Source organism: Gopherus flavomarginatus, chromosome 7 (assembly GCF_025201925.1).
Source record: "Gopherus flavomarginatus isolate rGopFla2 chromosome 7, rGopFla2.mat.asm, whole genome shotgun sequence".
NCBI lineage: Eukaryota > Metazoa > Chordata > Testudines > Testudinidae > Gopherus > Gopherus flavomarginatus.
This window is the reverse complement of record NC_066623.1, coordinates 18,132,947-18,158,224: the sequence shown is the minus strand read 5'-3', so window position 1 is coordinate 18,158,224 and position 25,278 is coordinate 18,132,947. Positions and strand designations below refer to the sequence as shown.

General features: G+C 40.3%; 1 protein-coding gene across 3 annotated transcripts in view; it reads left to right on the top strand.

Moving 5' to 3' along the window:
• LARS1 (leucyl-tRNA synthetase 1) overlaps positions 1-25,278 on the top strand; it is a 53,512-nt gene that overhangs the window by 4,768 nt on the left and 23,466 nt on the right. For all 3 annotated transcript variants that reach the window (XR_007775504.1, XM_050962537.1, XM_050962539.1), the window contains 18 exons: positions 342-460; positions 5,786-5,873; positions 7,359-7,439; positions 8,619-8,759; positions 10,229-10,390; positions 11,771-11,883; positions 12,327-12,390; positions 12,937-13,004; positions 15,170-15,395; positions 16,672-16,759; positions 16,861-16,937; positions 17,801-17,854; positions 18,874-19,014; positions 20,157-20,234; positions 20,932-21,017; positions 21,104-21,169; positions 21,276-21,358; positions 22,820-22,958. Coding sequence is in view for 2 of the 3 variants with exons in the window: in XM_050962537.1 (XP_050818494.1) it covers positions 342-460; positions 5,786-5,873; positions 7,359-7,439; positions 8,619-8,759; positions 10,229-10,390; positions 11,771-11,883; positions 12,327-12,390; positions 12,937-13,004; positions 15,170-15,395; positions 16,672-16,759; positions 16,861-16,937; positions 17,801-17,854; positions 18,874-19,014; positions 20,157-20,234; positions 20,932-21,017; positions 21,104-21,169; positions 21,276-21,358; positions 22,820-22,958 (1,874 nt within the window). In the remaining variant the exon portion in view is untranslated. The remainder of the gene's footprint in view (positions 1-341; positions 461-5,785; positions 5,874-7,358; positions 7,440-8,618; positions 8,760-10,228; positions 10,391-11,770; positions 11,884-12,326; positions 12,391-12,936; positions 13,005-15,169; positions 15,396-16,671; positions 16,760-16,860; positions 16,938-17,800; positions 17,855-18,873; positions 19,015-20,156; positions 20,235-20,931; positions 21,018-21,103; positions 21,170-21,275; positions 21,359-22,819; positions 22,959-25,278) is intronic.

Below are 25,278 nucleotides of genomic sequence, written 5' to 3'. Positions count from 1 at the left end.
TTTAGGTAGCAAGTTTATGAGGATTCATTAATATTTATAATAGTGCTTTGTAAATATGCAACATTATTTGAGTCCTAAACATTTTACAATATTCGCTGAATTTTAACCAGGTGACACTAGTTTTAACCTTTTAAAAAAAAATCTTAGGAGACATATTAACTTTTTGATAGATGGCAGAGTGCTCCAGTTTTGTGTACTCCAGAATGATGATTGGAAATCTGAGATACAGTTCTAATGTCCAATTACAAAATGAATGCAGAACTGTTCTGTGGTATAATGAGTGCAGAAATATGGTAAATGGTTGGCCAACTGGTTAGATTTTTTTCTCTTGTGTTGAATAGGAACGGAAAGGGACAGCAAAAGTGGACTTCCTGAAGAAAATTGAAAAAGAAATCCAGCGGAAGTGGGATGATGCGCGAGTGTTTGAGGTTAACGCATCTGATATTGGGAGCCGGACAAGGTAACCCCTTTGTGTGGGGAGGGAAAGCTTCAAATCTAAATAGAGTTGGTTGGAATGTCTTTGATGGAAATTTTTTTCAGTCGAAAACTTTTGCCCACCCCATTTTCCAACCACTCTGTTTTTACATAATCTGAAATAATTTTCTGTTTCTACATTATGTGGGAATCTCCGTTGTTGAAAGTTTGTAAATCCGTGACACATATATGTTGGCTAAAATACCAGTGAGCTGAAAGAGATTTCTTCCATTTCCTTTGTATCAGCAGATGCTGCTAACATCAGTGAGTGAGGGTGTTTCTGAGATCCCCTCTGTGACCAGATGATTTCCCATACTTTGTGGTCCTGGTAAAGATTTGTTGGTCTTAATATTTCAATATGGGGCGGTCTGCAGTTCCTGCAAAACTGCTCCCTGAATCAGATAATTGGTGACTCGAAAGGGGCAAACAATCTCTGAATGCTAAGAGAACTAGTGCAGCAAACCACATGTGGTTATTTTCCTTGTTCAGATTTCAGGAGGATACATGGGACAGCTTTTATATGGGGCAGCTGCAATCTCCTATCTTTAATATTCATGATGTTATCCTCCCAAAAGGTCATGGATTTAAATCCAGAACTATTAATGTTTTTAAATTTCAGACTGCAGAGGAAAGCTACAGATCAGCACTCCATAGACAATTTTACAGTAATAAATCCTTTGATCTGGAATTCCACGGGGCACTATGGTAACATACAATCATTCTATTCGTAAATGGAATGAAAGCAGCTTTGCTAAATTAAGCTGTTTATACTTCTAGTTAGCATACAGTTCTATTTATTTTGGGGGTTAAGGTCCTATGGCCTTAAACTCTTGGCACTATTTGTAAAAGTTAAAATAGGTGAAACTAGCTAGAACTACCACAAAACAGAGAGTTTCCATGTCATTGGTGCAGCTGGGAAGCCCTCTGCAAACAGCTTGTCCTTGAATAGTCTAATTAGGAGTCAACCAAGTCACCAAATAGGGTATGTCTTACATTGTACTGAGTCTGAGCTCTTCTAGATGAGCAGGGGGAGTAAGTTGTGAAAGTGAAGGCCTGCTGCTGAGAGCTGTGCTGCCATTCCTGGATTTGGTCCTAGAAACTGACAGCAGGAACATCCCTATCAGTCTTAAACGCTACAATGAGATAAAAGGTTTCATAGATTCACATTAATAGATTGTAAGGCCAGAATGGATCATTGTGATCATATAGTCTGAATTGTTGCATAACACAGGTCATAGGACTTCCCTGAATTAATTCCTGTTTAAAAAATTCCAGTCTTGATTTGAAAATTATTGAAAATAAACATTAACAGTCCAGAGAGCCCATCAGCCAGCTCTCTTAAAACTCGAATGCAAGTTATCCACACGTGCTGATTTAAAAATCTCTAACTTTAACAGCTGCTGTTTAACATGCTCCTGAGCGATTGTTGGAATGGAAAGTGATATGACTACATCATCAGGCTTTTTTCCAAATACAGAACAGAAATATTTATTGAATACTTCTGCTTTTTCTTCTTTATTGTTGACAATTCTGTCATTTCCATATGGAAATGGACCAATACCATTGTTCGTAATATAATTAGAAAAACTCCTTATTGTCCTTAATTCTGCTGACCATACATTTTTCATTGTGCCCTTCTGGCTCCCTTATTAAATTTATACGATGCCTAATTTCTAATCTATTTTAGTTGCTATCAATGCTCCTTTTCTTCCTTTTGTTATGTTGTATTTTTATTTTTTTTATAGTTGTTTTCATTTCCCCTCTAAGCCAGGTTAGTTTTTTAACCAGCGTAGCCTTATTTCTTGAGGGTGGCTTCATGGACATTCGTTAAATTTCTTAAACAGTTCCCAATTATCATTTATATATTGTGTTTAAATTCTTTCCCACAGCAAGTTTGGCTCATAATTGTCTTCAGCTTTGTGAAACTGACTTTTTTAAAGCACCCATTGTATAAAGGACTAGTTTGGCCTTTTATTCTGTTTGCACAGAAAAAATCAAGTCTTGATTGCTTGTACCTACGCAAGCACTAATTTTTAGTTCTGCAATCAATTCCTCTTTATCTGCCAAGATGAAGTCTAATTATAGAATTCTCCCTGCTGAATGCAATACTTTTTGAGTTAGGTGAGAGACTACCTCCATGTTACCTTCGTCCCAGAATATTCAGAACTCTGAAGACTATAACTAGGATCCTACCAAATTCATGGCCCATTTTGGTCAATTTCATGGTCATAGGATTTTAAAAATTGTGAATTTCATGATTTCAGCTATTTAAATCTGAAATGTCATTGTGTTGTAAATGTAGCGGAACCTGACTCAAAAAGGAGTTTATTGTGGGGGGGGGGGCGGTTTGGGGTACTGCTACCCTTACTTCTGCACTGCTGCTGGTGGCAGTGCTGCCTTCAGAGCTGGGAAGCTGGAGAGCTGTGACTGCTGGCTGAGAACTCAGCTCTGAAGGCAGAAGCCACCGACAGCAGCACTGCAGAAGTAAAGATGGCATAGTATGGTATTGGCACCTTTCTGAGCTGCTGCCTGCAGAGCTGGGCCCTCAGTTAGCAGCTGCCATTCTCTGGCTGCCCATCTCTGAAGGCAGCATTGCAGAAGTAAGGGTGGCATGGTATGGTATTGCCACTCTTACTTCTGTGCTGCTGCTAGGGGGTGCTTCCTTCAGAGCTGGGTGCCTGGCTAACAGCTGCCACTCTCTGGCCACGGGTCTCTAAAGGCAGCACAGAAATAAGGGTGGCAATACTGCGACCCCTTAAAATAACCTTGTGACCCCCACACAACTGCCTTTTGGGTCAGGACCCCCAATTTGAGAAACATTGGTCTCCCCCATGAAATCTGTTTAATATAGGTAGAAGCACACAAAAGACCAGATTTTACAGGGGGGATCCCCTTTTTCATGACCACGAATTTGGTAGGGCTCTAACGATAACCAACAATTTGAATTGTACCTATAAGCACTGGATGCATGTCAGCAGAATATGTTTGTGCTTCTGAGAGGAACACCATTCTGTTGGCGAAAACAGGATGGTCTGGAGATACTGAGTTGTATTTCCAGCTCTGCTTCTGACTCAGGGTAGGATTTTCAAAAGTGCTTAAGTGACTTAAGAGCACAATTCCACTGAAAAGCAGTGGGACTTATGCTCCTAAATTACTTAGGCAGTTGAGTGAAATCTTTACTTTAATCTCTCTGTGTCTGTGTCACCATCTTTAAAAATGAAGATAAATACCCACATCACAGGGCTGCTGAGGCTTCAGTGTCTGAGGTGTTTTAAGATCCTCAGATGAAAAGCACCATAAACATGTAAGGTGTTTTATACAATTTGATAGCTGAAATCATCTAGGACTCTCTTACTAAGAGTCACTAGGTTTGAAGCTGGGTGGGATGAAAGCAGAATGTGTTTTGGGGGGAGATATGGGGTGCGTCCCTCAGGTCTAGAATCTGCTTGCCTGTCCATTGGTGCAGAAAAGCCTGTTAGCTTGAAAGATACCGTATCAGTTTATAATAGGCACAGCTACTTTTACCTCTCCTAGTTCTTTAAATTTAGTGTGATAATCATGATGGCTCCTATCTGAATTATAGAGAATATTGTGATTGGATTAACATCCTTACTTTTGCTTGAATAAGGCAGCCTGAGTAGTTGTTTTCTTGTGGTTCTGAGGAGGGAGTCAGTTTTGTTGTCTTCCTGTTACTTGTTTAAATGTTTTCAAGTTATCATACACTTGCTCAGACAATGAGGAGAGTATAAATAAATACACTTTTAAAAACTGATAATATGACTCACAATGTGGGTGGCTGCATTCTGCACGAGCTGAAGCTTCTGGTGCTGGGATGCTGCCGTGCTCGCTGGGTTGAAGTGGTTTCCATTATACACAGGGTTTACAGTTTGGGTCAATGGCTCTCAGTATCCTCACTATAAAAATTGTTCCAGCTCCTGTGCTTCTGGGTGGTCTTCAAGATCAGCCCTAAGCAACAACAGTTGTGGTAGTAGCTTGTCCTAGATGTATGATAGGAAATAGCTGCTCTTCCAGGGCTTTTAGACTGTCCTTCCTTCAGAAAACTGCCTTAATGATGCTTTGTGTATTTACTCATTTAATGCATACAGCCATAACTACCCTGGACAATCTGAGAACAGAAATCCATAGCTAATGAAGCTTGAGGGTAAGAATCTAAATAGCAATGTAGATCTTGATGCTGAGCTCACTAGTAGAATCAGCAAAGCAGCCAGGAACTTTGGTCTTTTGCGATATAGAGCCTGGAACAATAATAAATTGTCAACTAAAGTGAAAATCTGTATTTATGAGACATATGTATTATCCACTCTTCTATATGGCTCAGAAACACGGACGACTTACGCCACACATACCAAAGAGTTAAACAGTTTTCATATCCGGTGCTTGCATAAAATTCTTCAAATAAGATGGCAAGACAGGGTGACAAATGTGGAAGTGTTAAATTGTGCTGATGTGTTATTCCCTGGAATGTTGATTAGTAAGAAAAGACTCAGGTGTCTTGGACATGTCAAGCGAATGCTGGATTACATGATCCTGAAGAGCATGCTGTACTTTGAAGCTTGCAAAGGGTCTGGAAAGAGAGGCAGACTGCTGCACAGATTTTGGAATGCTTTGGAATTCCTTTGGAATCTCTGTGAATGATTGGGAAAGGAATGCAAAATGCCACTCTTTGGTGGAGTCAGTTTGTAGATGGAGCGGGGCATTTCAGGATGAATTTGATCAAGCTTTGTGATGACCGGCATCAGAGGAGGAAAGGATCTGCTGCTCTGATTGAGAGCATTGCTAGTGTATGGGTGTGACAGGACAGTCACTTGCGCATTGGACTCGGCAGCCATTAAAGAACTCATCGGCTTACACCCGATGCTCTATAAAGAACACTGTTCTTTGTTGCATTGTTGCCATTGTTGCAGGTGGAGAATCTGAGGCATAGATAGGTTAAGTAAATGACATATCCAAGGCTACACATCAAGTCACTGGCAGAACCAGGATTAGAATTCAAGTGTTTCTTGGTTCTTAGTCCACTGGAAAATGCTGCATCTAGTTACCACCTATCTTATTAGAACAGTATTCAGTTTGTTTATGAAGACATTTTGCTTAAAGCTGAATAAATGTTGTTACTGGGGACACTTACATTTTCATAGTTGTGGATCAACAGTAGCTAAACTGTTAATTTAGGACTGTTTGTTTAATAGATTAATTCATTTAAAATAATAGGTGGTGCCAGTCTCTTATTCTGAAATTCACTTTAAAAGCTAGTTATGGTGGCCTTTTAAACATCTTTTTAATCCTTCCTCAGTAAAGGGAAGTACTTCGTCTCCTTTCCATACCCATATATGAATGGTCGCCTTCATCTCGGACACACATTTTCTTTATCTAAATGTGAGGTAAGAATTTCTCTTTCCTAATAGCTTTTTATTTTAATGCCTCCTCAGAGCAAATGTTGTTGAGCCACCAGAGTGCCTCACTTATTATTCTCTTGTCTTAGTAATAACAAAGACTGAAGATGCCAATTTTTCTGTTTTCTCTACATTTTAATGTCTCTGTCCTTACATAAGTAAGTAATCCAGTAAGTAAAAGGTAAAATGTTTCTAATCCCAGCAGACTGTGAGATGTTGGACTTTAAAGCCAGATCATTCTGATTATCCTGTCTTGTATTTTTGTACTCCCATTTCAAATTCCTCATGATTTTAACAGCTGCTTTCTCACATGAGTTAGAAGATTAAGGTCTGAGATTTCCAAAGAAACCTCAACACATCTTTCTTTTGTGCAAGCTCTAACACCCACATTCAAGTGTTTTTAAATCCTAACAGCTGTGCATGTACAAAATCCACCATATGTGTTTGTGCACACGCTTGTTTGTATCCAAAAGTAGGCTATTTTCTGAAATTCTACCACTAGAGAGACCGTATAAAGCAATGATTTATAGTTATACTGGTTTTCATAGTGTTATCTGCTTAAATCATACTGTATTTGAAGCATGGATGGCATAAGAGAGTCGCTATAATCACAATGGAAATATTTTTTCAAGGTGCAGTGTTTGTGATTTGCTGGGCTAGAGAAGAATGATACATAATATGAGAAAGATGAGAATTCCAACTTTCCTAATGGTGCACAACATGAATTCTGTCCCTGAAGTTCAGAGACATCACATCTTAACTACCATTTGATCCTTCAGTTTAGCAGTGTCTTTTTGGCACTCATACAGGCTGAACAGACCATGTCATTCATTAATGTATTATTCATTGTTATCTACTTGATGCTGTTTTTTCCTTTTTGTTGATTTGTGCCAATTGAACAGAAACATAAGGCGAACTGCTAGTCCCTTTCCTTTCTTAATATAAATATTTGTGAAGAAGAGTATTAGTCTAGATCATTAGAATAATTGTATAGAATTTCACTGCTTATTTAGTGAAAATACAATGTGTGCTATACTTAAGTTCATGCTCACCTTCCATGTATCGTGTCTTGGAGTCAACAGTTTATGTTATGATGATACTGCTGTGCACTCTTTTAATCCATGGAAACTCAGTGCTTTACAAACATTAGTCAGTCAAGTCTTGTGGGATCTGTCATATAGGTAAGTATTGGTTTTGCTTTTCAGGTGGGGAACCTGATATGTATACTGAATGAATTGCTCAAGGTTTCACAGCAAGTCAATGGCAGAACTGAGAATATAGTCCTGATTTCCATTCCTTCACTCAGATCATTAGACAGTATTCACCGCTGTCTGTATTTTTTAGTAATTTTGACTGCAAAATGAATCTGAGTCAGAGGTTAAGGACTTAGTGTGTCAAGTCACCTGCTATAGCTTTTTGCGGTTATTGCTTCATATTTCTGATGGATGCTTTTTTTAAAATAACTTTCTGTAGTTTGCAGTTGGGTATCAAAGGCTAAAAGGAAAGAATTGCCTGTTCCCATTTGGCCTCCATTGTACTGGCATGCCTATTAAGGTAAGACTGCTCTGAGTTAATTAGGTCTCTTCAGCATAGTTCTATATTTAAGCAAAGTTTTCAATTAGCTCTATACTGCATATTCAAAGTATTGATTGAACTGATTGAAGAATGCATAGATGCAGTTTAAACTGCAACCTGTCAAATTTTAGGATTTTTACAGTATGAAAGCATGGCTGAATTTGAATTGAAAACTATCTCCTGTGGGTACTTCTGGAAATTAACACCTTTGTCTCAAACCAAAGTGTTTAGATCATATTTACGTCCTTTCCACACCCACACTGATGTGTGGCATCCCCTGTCATAATAGGTATAGACAGAATCCACAGTACTTGGATTTGGACGCGTCCTAGGAAGAAGATGGTATTTTAGATTATAGTGGATAGGATTAAATTCTTGCCATGGTCATTCTAGCTGACCTGCATAGGATGGAATTGATTGCTATGTTATTCTCCAGTGTATGCAGCCAGGGAGCTGGTGGGGTACATCTCTTCTCTGATGCCTTATATATTTATTAATTAATAAATATATATTGCAATGGGACCTAAAGGCCACAACCAGGTTTATTATGTACAAACACCTAATGAATGACTTGCTGCAAAGATCTTACAATCTGAGTCATTTGGGTGTATCCAATGTTATCAGTGCACAAGGGCCTTTTAATAATCTATTTTTATGTTCTAAAGTTACTTCATAGCTGCAAAACTTACAAGCAAATTGTGTCTTTGTTCCTGCATAGCCAACATTGTTTATGCACCTAGGACTATGATAAAAATGAGCAGTGACTAATAATTTTTTTTATTGATTAATGGCTAATAAGATGTCCTGATTATAAATGAGGCTTGATAATTGCTTTCCTATTCCATCACTAATTAAAATATGAAGTGGAGGAGAATTTTTTCAGTTCCTAGCCAGTGGTCAAAGATGGACAGGATAGTAGTGAATTAGGGGGAATTAGTGAGCTAGAAGCCAGGACACTTGCAACTTATCAGGAGTCTCCAGAAGTGGTTTAAATTTCTCTAGTGGAAAGGTAGATCAAAAGCTGAGTCCTGTGATAGAAAATTTTATAAATATAGTCTTTCAAGTACATAAATAATTGATATAAAATCAGTTATTGATAATTGTTCCAGCCTTAGCCACTGAGCAGTCCTGATAGGTTACCAATGACTTTTTATTTAGGCATGTGCAGATAAACTGAAAAGAGAAATGGAATTATATGGCTGCCCACCTGAGTTCCCTGATGAGGAGGAGGAAGAGGAAGAAATGGCTGCTAGAAGAGAGGAGGAAGTGGTCATCAGAGACAAGGCAAAAGGCAAAAAGGTAAAGTTTTGTCTCAAACCTTTCTGAAAGTATTTGTATAAATACATATGGACACATGGCATATATACCTATGCACGAGAAATGTAAACATGCAGATTTTTAGTGTACATTCATTAAAGCCATTTTTTCGCTTTAATGTAGTGCTTTTAATGTTGGCTTTGAAAAGATACTTTAATTACTTGGTCTTCAGAATCTCATTTTAATGCATAAAAGCTTTCTAATGATGAGCTTTCTTAGGCTCTTCAGTAGTCTGAGGGAAATGGAGTCTGCTCCCTTGCTTAGGATACTGAAAAGGACACTGGACAAAGAATTTGAAAACATACTGAAGGAAACAATTTTGTTCTATCAGTGTGATGGATTAGATGATCTAATTGGTAGTTCCACCTCCAGATTTTCTGATGACTCTCTGGGCTCAATTAAGAGTCAGACCCTGGCTAGACGTATCCAGTACAACCATATTCAAGAGTGGCTTATCAGACAAACTGTTAAGGAGATTTATGAATTTGGGAAGATACAAGAAATATTAGGACCAGGGAAAACTTAAGTTTTGGGGAGTTAAGTCTTGTCCCACACAGATTAATTTATGGTTTGTTAGATAATTTGTGAGCAAAGGATTTGGGACACAGTCTGTTCTCTCCATGCACATGTATGTGTGAAAAACAGATCTTGCATAAGGCTTTGTCTACACTGGCAACTGAACGACAAAACTTTTGTTGTTCAGAGGTGTTAAAAAACCACACCCGTAAAAGACAAAAGTTTTCTCTATGAAAAGCGCTGGTGTGAGCAATGCTTTATCGGCAGGAGCGCTCTCCCGCCAACAAAGCTACCACCACTCATTGGAGGTGGAAGTTTTGTGTCAGCAGGAGAGCCCTCTCTTGCTGACAAACAGCGGCTACACTGCGTGCCTTTTAGCAGCACGGCTGTAGTGGCACAACCATCTCACTAAGAGATGCGTAGTGTAGACAAAGCCTAATTTGACCTGTGGCAAGTGAATATTTTGTTTTGTTTCTCCACAATCTTCAATCTTAATTTCCAGCTATTTGTCCTTAGCATATGCAAGCAAAATAGGAGCAGAAGAGATTATCAATCAATCAGAAGGATCTAGAGCAGTGCTACTTAACCTTTTCCTGCAAATGTATCTTTAGTAGACCAAGACCTCGCCTGTAGCAGTCAGTGCTTGCTAACTGCCCCACTGCATGCCCTGATGTCTGAAAATATTTGGACTGATTTGAACTTCATTCTCTTGGCTGCAGCATGTTAGAGTAGGCACATGTGAATGTGAGGCAGACCGTACCAGCACCCATCGCAGTGTATCCTCATTAAATCAGAGAAAAGCAGCCAAAATAGCAGTACTGGTATGCATCTCAGTGATTGGAAGGTGTTATGTTAGGATTGAATGATTCCCTGCAGGAGAGGAAACAGTGAGACGTGCTTGGATGTTCTTTTGCTCATTATACTTGTCTTTTTAGAGTAAAGCTGCCGCCAAGACTGGCTCTTGCAAGTACCAGTGGGGGATCATGAAGTCTTTGGGTCTCTCTGATGAAGAAATAGTGAAGTTTTCCGAGGCTGAGCATTGGCTTGATTACTTCCCACCCCTTGCTCTCCAGGACCTAAAGAGCATGGGGCTGAAGGTACATGTTTAAAATCTAAAATGCTGTTACATACATGAATTCTCTTACTGGTTTTACTAAATTAATGTTGAGATCTCTTCTCCCCTTGATGTGTTTGCCTAATATTAGTGGCAGTGCAGTAAGTACTGGAACATCCAAAGTGTTATAAAGCATTAATTAAACTTTTCAATATCCTTGTATGATCAGTAAGTGTTATCTCAATTTTACAGCTAATGCACAAAGATTACCTGACACACTGAAGGTCATATAGCAAGACAGGAATACAACCCATTGTGTATTGCCCCAGAAGATATGTCAAATGCCAAATTATCCCTGCAGTTACTTCCACATCACTCAGGAAACTCTCAATGCCAAATTGCTCTCTAGTGATGGAATTCCTTCATGTTTAGGACCCTGGTTTACTAGTGACTTGCTGGTGGTGCAAGTAATTGATAGGTTTTGTTCTGCTGTCCATGACTTCCCACTGTGTCAGATTCTGCCCTAGTGGTTGATAGCCAAAAGTTGTTGCTGTCTCATGTCTGTGCATTGATTTGTTATTAGTACTAATGTGGCTCTTTTGGGCAGTCTCTGTAGAAAATCCAAGAACAGAACGTATATTGAAGACGGAGCTGCCTCAACAACCCTTGAGGGAGTCTCTTCCACATCACAGTTGACTCACTGTTTTTCTATCTGGTTGGGAAACTTTCACTTTGTTTCTCATGGCTGCACCTGTTCTGTGGATAGAGAGGATGTCAGATTTTTAGTTCTTTTAATCTGACCCTTTTCACCGTCAAAAAACTTTGTATTTAAATACAGAGAAATTACTGAGGGGAGTCTGTTCATTTATTTATTTTAGGAAATGCCGTCTCCCTGGGCTTCAGTGATGGAAGTTTGCTTGTCCATAAAGGAGTATGTGTGTGTATGTGTGTGTGTATACACGATGCGACTTTTATATAATCATACCTTACTTTTCTTCGAAGATTTTGGGGTGAAAGGTGCTACAGATTGTTTACATGTGGTGCCATTTACAGGCAGCCGCCTCCAGGTAGATAAAGTGCATAACACATGCAGAGGAGAAAGGGAATCCATAAAGGCCATCAGAGAAATATGTCCGCACCACCCTGGTCTTACAAAAAGTGCCATGGAGCAAACAGAAGACAGAACCCAGGCTTTTGAAAGTCTTTTCTGAAAGACGCACATGCAATCAACTGCATAGACTTTGTATATACATATAAGTGTCAAACAATCAAGGGTTTTTTTTTTTTAATTTCATGGAGCAGGTACCTTGTAGGGTTTGAATAAACATAGCAAATGAGTGAGATGAAGCAAGTGCTCTGTGTGTGAATGTTTACAGAAATCCTTGGCTGGATTTGCTTACCTGTTAGTTGCATATCTTTTCAGGTGGATTGGAGGCGTTCTTTCATTACCACTGATGTTAACCCTTATTATGATTCATTTGTACGGTGGCAATTTTTAACACTGAAGGAAAGAAATAAAATAAAATTTGGGAAACGGTAAATATGCTCTCTTTAATTTACCAAGTCTGTACTATTAAAAACCTAGCAAAAATGTAAATTTCCCTCCATGCACTACTTTAAAAAGTTGGGTATAATATTATGTGTCTCTGTGATTTAGTAATAATCATTTTGTAATTTATACAGACTCACCCCAGCAAGCCCTCTGAATGCAGATGTCCCACTGAAATTAGTGGGGTATTAAGCTAGCCAGCTGTCCAATTGGGTCCTTAGGCTTCAGGGGTGAGGTTTTTAAAAGCTTTCAATATTTACCTAACTTTGCTTCCATTGGTATCAGTGGTAGGACTTTCACTGATATTAATGGTAGCAGAGTTAAGCAAATTGAGTGCTATTGAAAATCCCACCCCAAGTTCTTTGTGCCAGGGACCTTGTCCTCCTCCTTTGGTGCATACTCCTAAATAATAATTTACGGTGTTTCCTAGGTATACAATTTATTCTCCAAAAGATGGACAACCTTGCATGGATCATGACAGACAAACTGGAGAGGTGATGAATTTTATTTGACACAAGTTCTTTGTATATTGTATGTAACTTTTAAATAATGAAGAAGTATACTGTATGCTGAAAATGATTATTAAATATATTTTCATGTTGACTTATCTGATCTCAAGCTATTAATACATGGGAAGCTTGGATGTCTCTAGAAAAAATAGTAATTGTTGTGACACATGCAATAGATAGTGTTAACTTTAGCCAGTTTTCTCTGAGTGATAATCTGGCAGTTGATGTCCTGACTTTCATAGGAGCATGATTCAATGGCCCGAAGTCCAATTCATTTACTTTAGTGTGTAATATAATAGCCTAGATGAGTAAGGTGTTTGATCAGTAGGAATAAATAGGACTCTGCCCTGCAGTCTGTATGCTGCTAAGCTCCCATTGACATCAGTGGAAGTCTAGTTTCAATATAAGATCCTGAAATAGCATTTGAATTGTGCCACTACAAAATATAAAATTCATTTTTGGGAAATGGTGCTTTTGCTGCATAAGTAGACTTTTATATTGACTACTGGTCTCTGTGTGTGTGACTCTTAGGGTGTTGGACCTCAAGAATATACATTAATAAAAATGAAGGTGGTAGAGCCTTACCCTGCAAAGCTAAGGTAGGTTTCATAGATTCATGGATTTTCCTGCCAGAAGGAACCATTAGATCATCTAGTGTTACCTCCTATGTAACATAAACCACAGAATTTCAACTGTTACCTCTGCATTGAGCCTAATACCTTGTGTTTGACTAAAACGTATCTTCCTGAAAGGCATCAAGTCTCCTTTATAAATGTATTTTAAGAGGGATCCAGTCTCCTTAATTTAAACAAAAAGAAAGGAAAAAAATTGGTCAGGAAAAACTTTAAGTTGAACTCAAAAGCCTTTTTTAATAAGTATTTAAAATTGGTAATAGAAAGTGTGTAGTGCAGAAATTTACAGTAAAACATAATTGTGCAATATTGTTTTTTTCTTAGTTTTCTTATTCACCTGTCAAGTCCTGGATTTTTTTCTCTCCTGTAATATTTAAAATGCACTTCCCATAGACGCAAATTTCAAGGCAAGTGGGGACCATCATGATCATCTCGCTGTTGGGTATATTTGCAACTAACAGTCACAGATTGCCTGCAATGGCATGTGTACCATCATACTATCTCCTCAGTAAAGTTATCAAGCTCAGTCTTAAATCAAGTTAGGTTTTTTGGCCCCATTGCTACCCTGTGAAGTCTGTTCCAGAACTTGGCTTCTCTGATGGTTAGAAACCTTCGTCTAATTTCAAGCCTAAACTTGCTGATGGCCAGTTTATATCCATTTGTTCTTATGTCAACATCGACTCTTAAACTCTAGAGAGAGAGAGAAGTTATTTAAGTTATCCCTCTGATGTATTTATAGAGAGAAAGCATATCTCCCCTCAATATTTGTTTGATTAGGCTAAACAAGCAAAGTTCTTTGAGTCTCCTCTCATAAGATAGGTTTTCCATTCCTCTGATCATCCTAGCAGCCGTTCTCTGCACCTTTTCCAGTTTGAATTCATCTTTCTTAAACATAAGAGACCAGAACTGCACACAGTATTCTGAATGAGGTCTCACCAGTGCCTTGTATAATGGCAATAATACTTCCCTATCTCTACTGGAAATATCTTGCCTGATGCATCCTAAGATTGCGTTAGTCTTTTTCTTGGTTTGTCATATTGGCGTCTCATGCTATGATCAACTGATACACCCAGACCTTTCTCCTTTTCTGTCACTTCCAACTGATAAACTTATAGCAAAAAATTCTTGTAGTTAGTCCCAAAGTGCATGATCTTGAACTTTGCACTATTAAATTTCATCCCATTTCTATGACTTCAGTTTTCAAGGTCCTCCAGCTCTACTGTAGTAGTTCAGTTCTACTCCCAACTTTGTGTCATCCGCAAATTTTATTAGCACACTCCCACTTCTTGTGCCTTGGTCATGAATGAAAATGTTAAATAAGATTGGTCCCAAGACCGATCCCTGAGAAACTCCACTTGTAACTTCCCTCTTGCCTAATAGGTCACCTTTCAGTTTCCCCTTTAACCTATTCTTTATCTACCTTTTAATTCTCACATTAATCCCCATCTCCAATTTAACTAATAATTTCCCAGGTAGAACTGTATCAGATGTCTTACAGAGACCCAGGTAGATTAGATCTACTGCATTTCCTTTGTCTAAAAAAATCAGTTCTTTTCTCAAAGAGATCAGGTTGGTCTGGCACGATCTACTTTTTGTAAAACTATGTTGTATTTTATCCCAATTACCGTTTACCTCTGTTCTTAAGTACTTTCTCTTTCAAAATTTGTTTTCATATGTGACAGAATGTCTCCCAATGTGTGCTTAGTTTCATATCTAGTGACTTAATTGACAGTTTACTGCTCTTTGTTCCTCTTGGCCAATAGTGACCTTTACTGGGAAGAGAAAAGTGCTTCGGCTAATGTTTTTCAAAAGTGATAACTGGAGACTCCTTAAAGGGGCCTGATTATCAGAAAGTGCTGAACATCCATCACTTGAAAATTGGGCTCCTTTAAAGTGTCTCAAGTTGGACACCCAACTTGTGAAAGTCTTGTTTGTTGTCTTGAGTCAGTGTATTCGTTAATCTAAATAAAGACTCACTAAATTCTATAGTATTAGATTAAGTGAAAAAGCCTAATAGACCATCCAGGTTCATCCCTTACAGAACTTTCCTTAGGGCTAGGTTTAGCTTGTGAGTAATTAAACTCTGTAATAACCCTAGTTTTCTTATTTTAATGTGCCCTATCTTATTTTAGTGGCCTTAAAGGAAAAAATATCTTCTTGGTGGCAGCTACTCTCAGACCAGAGACCATGTTTGGACAGACTAACTGCTGGGTTCGCCCAGATATGAAGTACATTGGCTTTGAGAATGTGAATGGGGATATTTTTATCTGCACCCAAAGAGCCGCCAGGAACATGTCCTACCAGGGCTTTACAAAAGATAACGGCGTGGTACCTGTCGTCAAGGAGCTGATGGGAGAGGTGAGCATCTTGCAGCTTATAGGCCAAGTTATGGACTCCTGTAGGAGTTGTGCTTTGCCTACTTGTGGCATAGAAACTTGATGACACTTTAATCTATATTGGTAGCTTTTGGTGAGTGTTAAGTGACCAAATAAAGAACGGGGAGGAGATTACCAGACTAGTGCAGCTGTTTAATCTATGGACAAATGTGTTAATGTTGCCACAATCTTATTTGAGAACTAATGGCACAAGTAATGTGTGTTGCAGTATGTAAAGCAGCGACTCATTATTTTTACTACAAAGGATGGAAAGGAAATAATAGTTAGTTAGAATGAGTTAAATGAGTCTGGGACCATTCTCTACTGAAATACCTAGTTCACCTTGGGTGAGAATAGCTACTTCCTTTGACTGCTCCCTGTCTTTAATGCTTGGACCAGGTGTTCAGCATATTTAGCTTCACAAATATTGAATAAAAATGCTGACCCAATGGCATTTTGGGGTGTGCCATTCTACATCACTGTCTAAGTAGAATGCCACCCGGTAAAACTTGATGCACTGGATTTCCTAACAATGTCCTTTGTGTTACGAAGTCACATGAAGGACAGAAAGTGGAATATTCTATTCCATCTTGTTAAAGATAAAATCCATATAAATTGGAGGTGGGGAAGACTGCTAGGACATCTGCTCCAACCCTTTGTCAATGCAGGAATGGTCCTCACAATACGAGTGCTTTTCCAGTCCTTCATTCAATTTAGCTATAAATTTCTCAGTTCCTTCCTCCATTTTCTTTGAGAGACTATTTTTCAGTCTAATAGTCCTCTGGAAGTTTTTCCTGATATTCAGCTTTTAACCTTCTTTCGCCTAAATGTACCACACTAAACCATTCCATTCTCTCCTTGCTGTTTACACTTTTCAGTTATTTGTCTCTCCCCACTCCACCATCCCTTTCTCAAAATTCTTCTGTGTCTGGAGAATGGGTATAATCCACTGTACTGTTCTCCAGTTCTAATACTTTTGTTGCTCTTCTCTGAATTCCTTCCAGAATCTGGTACTTCATTTCCTAGTAATGAATAAAATAGTCCATTATACTGTCCCACAGAGCGATATGCATGGTATCTAGTTACTTTGCAGAAGAAGGGCTTCTGCAGTTTGAATTGTGTCATGGCCTTTTAATTTATCTATCTATTTGCACTATGTGGGGAAGACCAGCTGGGTTTAAAGGAACTTCAGCTCAGCAGGTTCCTTCTGAGCCAGGCCAAGACAGCACTCCTTGTTCTAATATTCCTTTCTTGCACAGGAGATTCTTGGAGCTGCACTCTCTGCTCCTTTAACTTTCTACAAAGTCATCTATGCTCTTCCTATGCTCACAATAAAGGAAAATAAAGGTAAGATAAAAGTAATTTTCTTGCATGAGCCTGTTCATTACATCCCATGTTTCATAGTATATATTAATTGATTTTTGTTACCCGATTGATTTTTTTGCAAGGCACTGGAGTGGTCACAAGTGTCCCATCTGATGCTCCTGATGACATTGCAGCCCTGAGAGATTTGAAGAAAAAACAGGTCAGCCTCTCAGATCTGTATTACTCACAGTTCGAGTGTTCTGAGTGACAAAAACAAGTACATTGATAACTAAAATGGGGACCATTTTTTTTAGTTGACGAAACTTCCATGAGTGACCTCTAAACTTATGTGCAAACTAAGTGTATGATGTTGCAGACTCTAGTTTGGAATCCACTTGTAAATAATATTTTAAAAACTCTGATCGTCAGTATCCTCTTCATGCAGACTTTGGAAATGATTCTGTACCAGAACCTCATCACTTTTATATTATATGGGTGGGGTTGACAAGACTATTAAGGTGGAAATTAGTACCAGGCGTGAGAGGGATTTCTCTGGTGTGGTCACTTGGCCATTGGTTACTAGGTTAAGACCCCTGTACTCATTTCACATAAGCCAAGTAGCAGCCTTTTGATTATATAGTACCAAAAGCGTGCTAGGTGTTTCAAAAATAAATGAGACTGGTCCCTGCCCTGAAGACTTAAAGTCTAGACATATAAATTTCTAGGTAGTTGGTACCTGAGCACCTAACAAATGCTAATGTATTTATTCTCACAACACCCCCTGCGTGGTACGGACGTAGTATTTTCCCCATTTTATAACTGGGAAACTTAAGCCACACAGGGTTAATGAGTTGCCTGAGACCAACTGGAAATTGATTGTAAAATTGGGGGTCTGAACTCAGATTTCTTAATTCCCAAGGAGTGGTGGGCAAATAGGGTTGACAACACGTCTGAGAGCATGATATATTATTCATTCAGAAGCTCATCCTTTTTGTTAAGGAATTACACATAATGAAAAAATAAATTTAAAAAAAATTCTTCTGTTTTATAGTGTGCTTTGTTTTTTTTCAACATCTTCTGTAGGCTCTAAGAGGGAAATATGGAATTAAAGATGAAATGGTCCTGCCTTTTGAACCGGTGAGTGCAGCTAAGTGTGTCTCTCAAATATACATGGCTTTTTTTAGTTGGATTAGGAGCTTGCATACCTTTCAGAAATTTTGTTTTTAAAATCCTTTAGTAGCCAAAAGAGCTTGAAGCATCAGAAGAACTTGCCCTCATAGTTGTGAAACTGCAGTTGTTAGTCTGTGGCCTTGAAGGAGGAAAGCTCCACTCCTTTTGTGTTTAAAAAAACAAAAACAAAACAAAACTATTTTTGTAGCAAGTGCTACCTTGAGGCTACAGTTTAGAGTTTGAGTCTCTGTTCGCGGATTAAAACCTTCTGTGATAATCTTGATTTAATGGAGACTGTATTATCTGCTCCGTGCAAAGTGCTATATCTGTGTCACTTCTGTTACTGCTAATGGAGTTTATGGGGATTCAGCCATGTATGTCATTTTGAGAGTATAGAGTACAGCCAAATACATCTCAGATTTTCTGTATTGCTCCTGCTCTCCTCTCAGTTAGCTGCTCAATACTCCTTGTCTGTCTCGTGCACAGGGGAAAAAATTGGGTTATTGCTTGCAGACGTGCAGTCAGGAGTCACTCTGGGGAGTGCCAGAAATTCCTGATGAGCTTAGTGGCATTGTGTTGAATTTTTATAGAATTCCAGCAAATTTGATTAACAGTAAATTCTGGAAAGCAGCACACTATGTATAAAACAGCATGAATTCAAAGACTGCTGTAACTTTGACAGCTGCTTTTAATAGGTGTTTTCTCTATAATATCACTTGTATGGTTTGCACAGAACAAGTGTAATGCTCATGAATTTTCACAATTGGTAGATATATGCCTTTCTTCCTCTCCTCCAAATCTCTGGTTTCAATTCCCATGTTGGTTGTTGGATTGTGAACATGGAAGAAAAATGCACTTGACTCTGCATTTTCTTAGGAGTACAATTTCCACTGAAGGCTGCAAAATTCAAGAGACAATTCCCTGCAGGACTTGTGTTGCTTTCGCACAATTTGAAACAAATCCTGACAATACCATGCTATTCCCAGGTGCCCATCATCGAAATCCCAGGCTATGGCAGCCTTTCTGCTCCATTGGTCTGTGACGAGTTGAAAATCCAGAGCCAGAATGACAAAGAGAAACTTACAGAGGCTAAGGAGAGAGTGTACCTTAAAGGATTTTATGAGGGAGTAAGTAACTAGGCTTCCCTAGGTGTGTTGTGAAAACCTTTTTTTTATACTGAAGTTGATAAACATTTGAAAGGAGGCAGATCGGGCGGCCAACATGTGGTTCCAAAGCCACATGCGGCTCCTTGTATAGGTACTAGCTCCGGGGCTGGAGCTACAGGTGCCAACTTTCCAATGTGCCAGGGGTTGCTCACTGCTCAACCCCTGGCTTTGCCACAGGCCCTGCCCCCACTCCACCCCTTCTCACCCCCTCCCTTGAGCCTGCTTTGCCCTCATTCCTCTCCTTTCCCCCCCAGAGCCTCCTGCATGACATGAAACAGCTGATCGGGAAGTGCAGGGAGGGAGGGGGAGGTGCTGATTGGCAGAGTTGCTGGTGGGCGGGAGGTGCTGGGAGCCTGGGGGTGGGCAAGAGCTGATGTGGGGCTGCTAACATATTACTGTGGCTCTTTGGCAACTTACATTGGTAAATTCTGGCTCCTTCTCAGTCTCAGGTTGGCCACCCCTGTAATAGATTAATAAATCGGGAAGGTGAAGGTGTATGGATTTTTTTGGGGATGGGGGTTGGGTCCTTTTGGGATTTTTTAATGGCCCACATTCTAAGGAACTTCCCCTTAAGTGAGCCTCTGTATGTGCTGTGGAGATAGTGTAGAATCCCAGTTGGGAGGCTGGAGGTGTGTGTGTCTCAAGATGAGGCCCATGTTATGGCCACTGGATGCACCTTTCTCAGGAAACAGTCAACATCGTTCCAAACCTTGACTTGAAGAGACTGGTAGAAAATGACAGAAGAGTGGTTCTTCCCCATTTCAGCTCATTCGGTGGGCTTCTGTCACAGTGCCCTAAGCCTTGGCCCATCTAAACTATTTGGAATTCAAAGACCAATTTCATGTGTGGCAGGGCTGTGCATGTCCAGCTAGCCCTCCTGGTTTGAATGTGCATAAGTAAAACATATAATATATAAATATATATGTGGGAGTTCAGGGAGATTTAAAAAAAAAAAAAATTTCCAGCATCTAATTTTTAAGATGCGTCATAGGTCACAATACCAGTATTTCTTGCAGCTCAAGAGAACTAGTTGTTTTTACATAATACTTGAAACTTAATCCTTTTAAGAAAACCTAACTTCTGCAATGGTCTCTCCCTTACAGATAATGTTGGTGGATGAGTACAAGGGGCAAAAAGTCCAGGATGTCAAGAAGCTTATACAGAAGAAGATGGTGGGCAATGTATGTGGTAGTTTGGATACTGCTTTCCAAGATGATCCTTTGTCTTTCCCATAGCAGGATAGTCACTAAATAAAATATATTGGCTTATTTCCCCAGAAGCATTGCCTTAGATGTTCTTTGGAAAGAGCAGTAGCAATAGAGTACAAAGTGATGCTAAAACACAGTATGATATTCTTAGATAAAGAGAAATGTATTGTACCTGATGGATCCAGTAGAAAGAGATGTCTGGGTTTTTTAGCTTTGTGCGTACTGCCTTACATAGATGCATGTCTTATGGCCTAGTCACAGTCCGTAGAATCATAGTGATTATACGGAAAAGGCTTTGGTTGTTTAGTCTGTATCTGTGTCAGTGCAGGATCATTCCTTTCAGTCTGTACTGTGGTACTCTATCTCGTTTCTCTGATACAGAATATGGATGCAGAGTTAAAGCTAATCACTTTCCTCCCATTCCCCATTTTGTCTAGTTCTTGAGGATTTTGTGCATCATATTTTAAAGCCTTGTTATACACATTTTTACCATCTGTACATAGCTTTAAACAGTAAAGACTTTGTGTTTCTGTAGCACCTTTTAATCAAGAATCTACACACACAGTTGGGATTATAATAGGGGGTTTATTATTGGTAAACTCCTTTCATTTAATGCCCTATGTATTATAACTATAAAGGTATAAATATGCCTCTTCCCTTTTTATCTCAGGGTGAAGCAATGATTTATATGGAACCTGAGAAACAAGTTATATCGAGGTCCATGGATGAGTGTGTGGTGGCTCTTTGTGACCAGTGGTGAGTGAAGTGAAATCACTTAATCTGTCCCCCTAGTGCACCCTTATGTGAACTTCTTTATTCTAATTATTTTCCTTGGTCTTAAGGTACCTAGATTATGGTGAAGTAAACTGGAAGAAGCAGGCATCTGACTGCTTGACGGATCTAGAGACGTAAGTTCTGGGAAAGAGATGGATAAAGTGTAGGTTGGGATGTGGCATGTGCTGACAACATAACCCTGAGGGAGACCAAGGATTAATAATAGTCTGTTCCACATAGGTTTTGTGAAGAGACCAGAAGGAATTTTGAAGCTACACTGGGCTGGCTGCAGGAGCATGCCTGCTCAAGAACGTATGGCTTAGGTAGGAAAAACACACAGCTTTTCCTCACTTGCTGCTTGAGGAGAGTAACTCTCACGGTTTCATCCATTCATGCTTTTCCCGGTGAGGGTTGCAGCAGCAGCATGGAGGAAAGGGAGATCTGGTCCTCCCTATTCTCCCTTTCCTCCGCAACATGTTCCAGCTCCTCCTGGGGGATTCTCCAGTGTTTCCAGGCCAGCTGGGAGATATAATCCCTCCAGCAAGTCCTGAGTTGGCCTCAGGGCCTCCTTCCAGAAGGACGTGCCCGGTAAAGTTCGAAAGGGAGCCTCCCAGGGGGCATCCTTATCAGGTGCCCTAACCTCCTCATTTGGCTTCTCTCGGTCCAGAGGAGTAGCCAAGCCCCTCACCCTGTCTTGGAGAATAAGCCCAGCCACCCTGCGAAGGAACATAATTTCCACCGCTTGTACCCACGATCTTGCCCTTTCAGTCATTGAGGATGGGGGCGTAGATTAATCTGTAGACGGAGAGCTTCATCCAAGAACTCAGCTCCCGCCTCACCACCACGGATCGGTACGGCGCCCGCATCGCTGTTGACGCCGCACAAATCCGCTGGTCAGTCTCATGCTCCTGCTTACCATCACTCGTGAGCAAGACTCCTAGATACTTGAACTCTTCTACTAACGTCAGCTGCTCCACCCTCACCTGGAGAGGACCTAATTCCCCACACTAACCTCTCAATTAGATATTGTATTAGATGTAAAATCACTAGACATACTGATCATTTTAAATCTAATACAATATCTAACTGAGAGGTTAGTCGGAGGAATTAGGTAGGCAAGACAGAATGACCCCAATTAGAATTTGACCCAGGACATCAAAAAGATGACACCTTCCACATGACCTGAGTTAATCAGGAGCTGTTTTATTTTTTGTATGGAAACACCACCAGCAATAAAGCTCCCCCCACCCTATCACCATGCATGGCCCATTTATTCAGAGATGACATGGAAGGAACCAGTACCATCTCCTGCAGTGCCTGGGGATTTTCCTTGCAGGTCTCTCATCCAGACCCAATCCTTCTTAGTTCACAGAATAGGATCCTGATATAATACCACCTGACTCAGTATGGCAGCAGGCCAGGATAATCTCTTTCTATGAAACATGCAGAGCAAACGATAAGGTGAACAGGTGCTTCAGTTTGTTGAATTTAGAAGTGAGCTGACCGTTGCATTAGGAAAGCTAAGGACAGTCCCCTGAAAGGATTCCCTCTGTCTGCCAAGATGTTCAAGAACAAAAAACCAGCTGCAACTGGCCCATTCTCCTGAGTGAGATTTTTAGAAGCACTGAAGTGATTTAAGAGTGAAGGTCCAACTGAAGTCAGTGGGAATTGCGCTCCTGAGTCACTCAGGCACTTTTAAAAATCCCATCATCTGTTGTGAGTTCTGCAAATGGGAATTCTGGCCTGTGCCTGGTAATGACGATCTTTTTTGGGTTTTCTTGTAGGTACTCGTTTACCTTGGGATGAGCAGTGGCTGATAGAATCTCTCTCCGATTCCACTATCTACATGGCCTTCTATACAGTTGCTCATCTGCTGCAAGGAGATAATCTGCGTGGACAAGGAGATTCTCCACTTGGCATCAGGTAGGAGGTACAGGTTGATGGGGAATGGTATGTTTCAATGTATTTCCGCTTTGGCTCTTTCCAAAGGCATAACTTGTAGGCCGACTCTTCACATCTGTGCTTAGAGCATTATATATAAATAGTAGCATAGATAAAGGCAGAGCCCTGCTTTAGCAAAGCTTTTAGACTGATAGTGTTGGAGGAATTGAGAAGGACAGAAAGGAGTCCCTCCAAGGGCAGCTGAAGGAGGTCTGTTTGCAAGTAACCCTTGCTCACCACTTGCTGCCTTCAAATGGAAACTGCATGATATTTTGGTAACTGATTGACTGGTTTCACTGTGGCTCCTGCAAGTACTTCTGTGGTAGCTGCAAAAAATCTGCTTTGTAACTTCTTACAACCTCAGCAAATTGCAGCTGGTCCCCTTCTACATGCCTGCTTCTAGGGACAGAGTGGACAAGAATAGGTCTTGCTCTTGATCACAAATGTACCCATATTAGAGACTGGTGGTTTTCTAGCAAACTGGGATTTTTGTTATGCTGCAGCCAATGTTTATTTGGAAGGCTTCTAGCTTTTTCTCCTCTCTCGAATCTGAAGGATTTTTTGACATACCAAGGATAGGTTTCACTTTTGGGGTCTGGCTCATTTGGTAAATGCCCTGTGAAAAGCAGTTGTGCTCTGATGTTTGCTAGGTCTGTTCCATGACCTCTCAGATGGGGTGGCTGTGACCTGTGACTGATAGTTTGTGTTCAGTCTTCTGTTCAGGACAAGAACAGCCAAGTGTCCTGCCACTGCCACACTGCCCTTTTGACGCTGGGGTTTTAGTTTAGCATTCCATGTGTTCAGGAGAGTAGTTCACTTATGCATCTGAGAGAACAGAGGAAGAGGTGGAAGCTTCCTGCAGATGTTGGACAGAGGGATTGGTGGGGAGTGAGGAGAGGTATTCAGACTCTGCTGGTACAGGGAGGGGAGCAGAGCCCGTTCATGGCTGAAAAGGAGGGTCCTGGGGTTTCTACCTATTCCTGGGCCTCGCAGTGGCCTTTTTGGGTCTTGCTCCCCAGGCCCGATCCTGGGCCCTGTGGCAGCTGCTTCAGTCCCTCTGGGTCTCATTCTCACATCTGTGTGTGCCCCCACACTTCCCATGTGCAAGTTTAAAGGGGGCAGAGCCCTCACAATATTTCCACTGCAGGGGCTCTAGCCTTTCTGGCCTCTCAGTTCTGTCACTCCTGTACACATCAGCTTTGGAGCCTCGTTTGATGCTTTAGTTAATCTGGAAAGGAATTCCAACATAAGGTACCTGCAACAAAAACTAATCTTAAGAAGTCTGGCAGGAATTTCATCTGAATCAAAGAACACCTCTAATTACATACAGAAGATATTTTTTGCACTAGGTATGTCTGGAAACAAGGTCTGAAGTGAGCAATCTGAATTGCATTGAATTTTAGATGCACCTCTAAATTGTGTGCTTTGCCTAATATAGAACATCTAAACATCCAAGGTTTGCAAAGCACTTTTTGCAGAGATTAACACTACTGTGTGGTAAATAAGGGATGTTTAGGGATCACTTCATCCTTTGCTATTGTGCAGTGATCTTTGGCATGAAACATAGCTGTTGAGTAACGGCACAGATCTCTAACCTGTAGGGTAGGACAATACCTGAAAGCCTTTCAGCAATAATCCTCTAGAACTAGACATTTTAAAAACTTTGGGGAAATAAGAGCAGGTAGAATCTAATAAACTTCAATGAAATCCCCACAAGAATTGGGAGATGAAATCTCCCATACCCTAAGTGCCAAGGGATCTTGAATGACTGCAGGTGACTAGAGCCTTGGCTTCGTATGTGATCTCTAAGACTGCACTTCAGGGTAGCACGTCTGTTCTAAAACTACCATCATCCTGCCGCTAATGTATATGCCTTTCACCATCAGAAAATGTTAATTGTGTGGGGATTCTGTCTCTTGGCCTGTGTTGGAAGAGTCTGGGAGTGCTTGCTATGGGGACAAAATCCTCAGTCTCTGAAGTGGGAGGTTGCCTTGTGGTGTTGAACAAGTAATTCTCTCCCTCTTCTCTTCCTGTCCTCTCCGTGACAGCTAAGGATAAGGGCTGACACATGTGAAGGAGATTTAATCTTTTCCTCTGCCAGAAGGATGGTAATATCTGTGAATGATCCATGGCATAGAGGCTTGGGGAGGACTTAAATTCTGATTCTGAGTTTTTAGGATAGTATTTAAGACACAAAGGATGCCCACACAGGAATGGGGAAGAGATATAAAATCAAATTTCCAGGGCATTAAGGTGTTTGTATCCCCCTCGCTTTTCAGGAGTCAGAGGACACTGTCAAGTA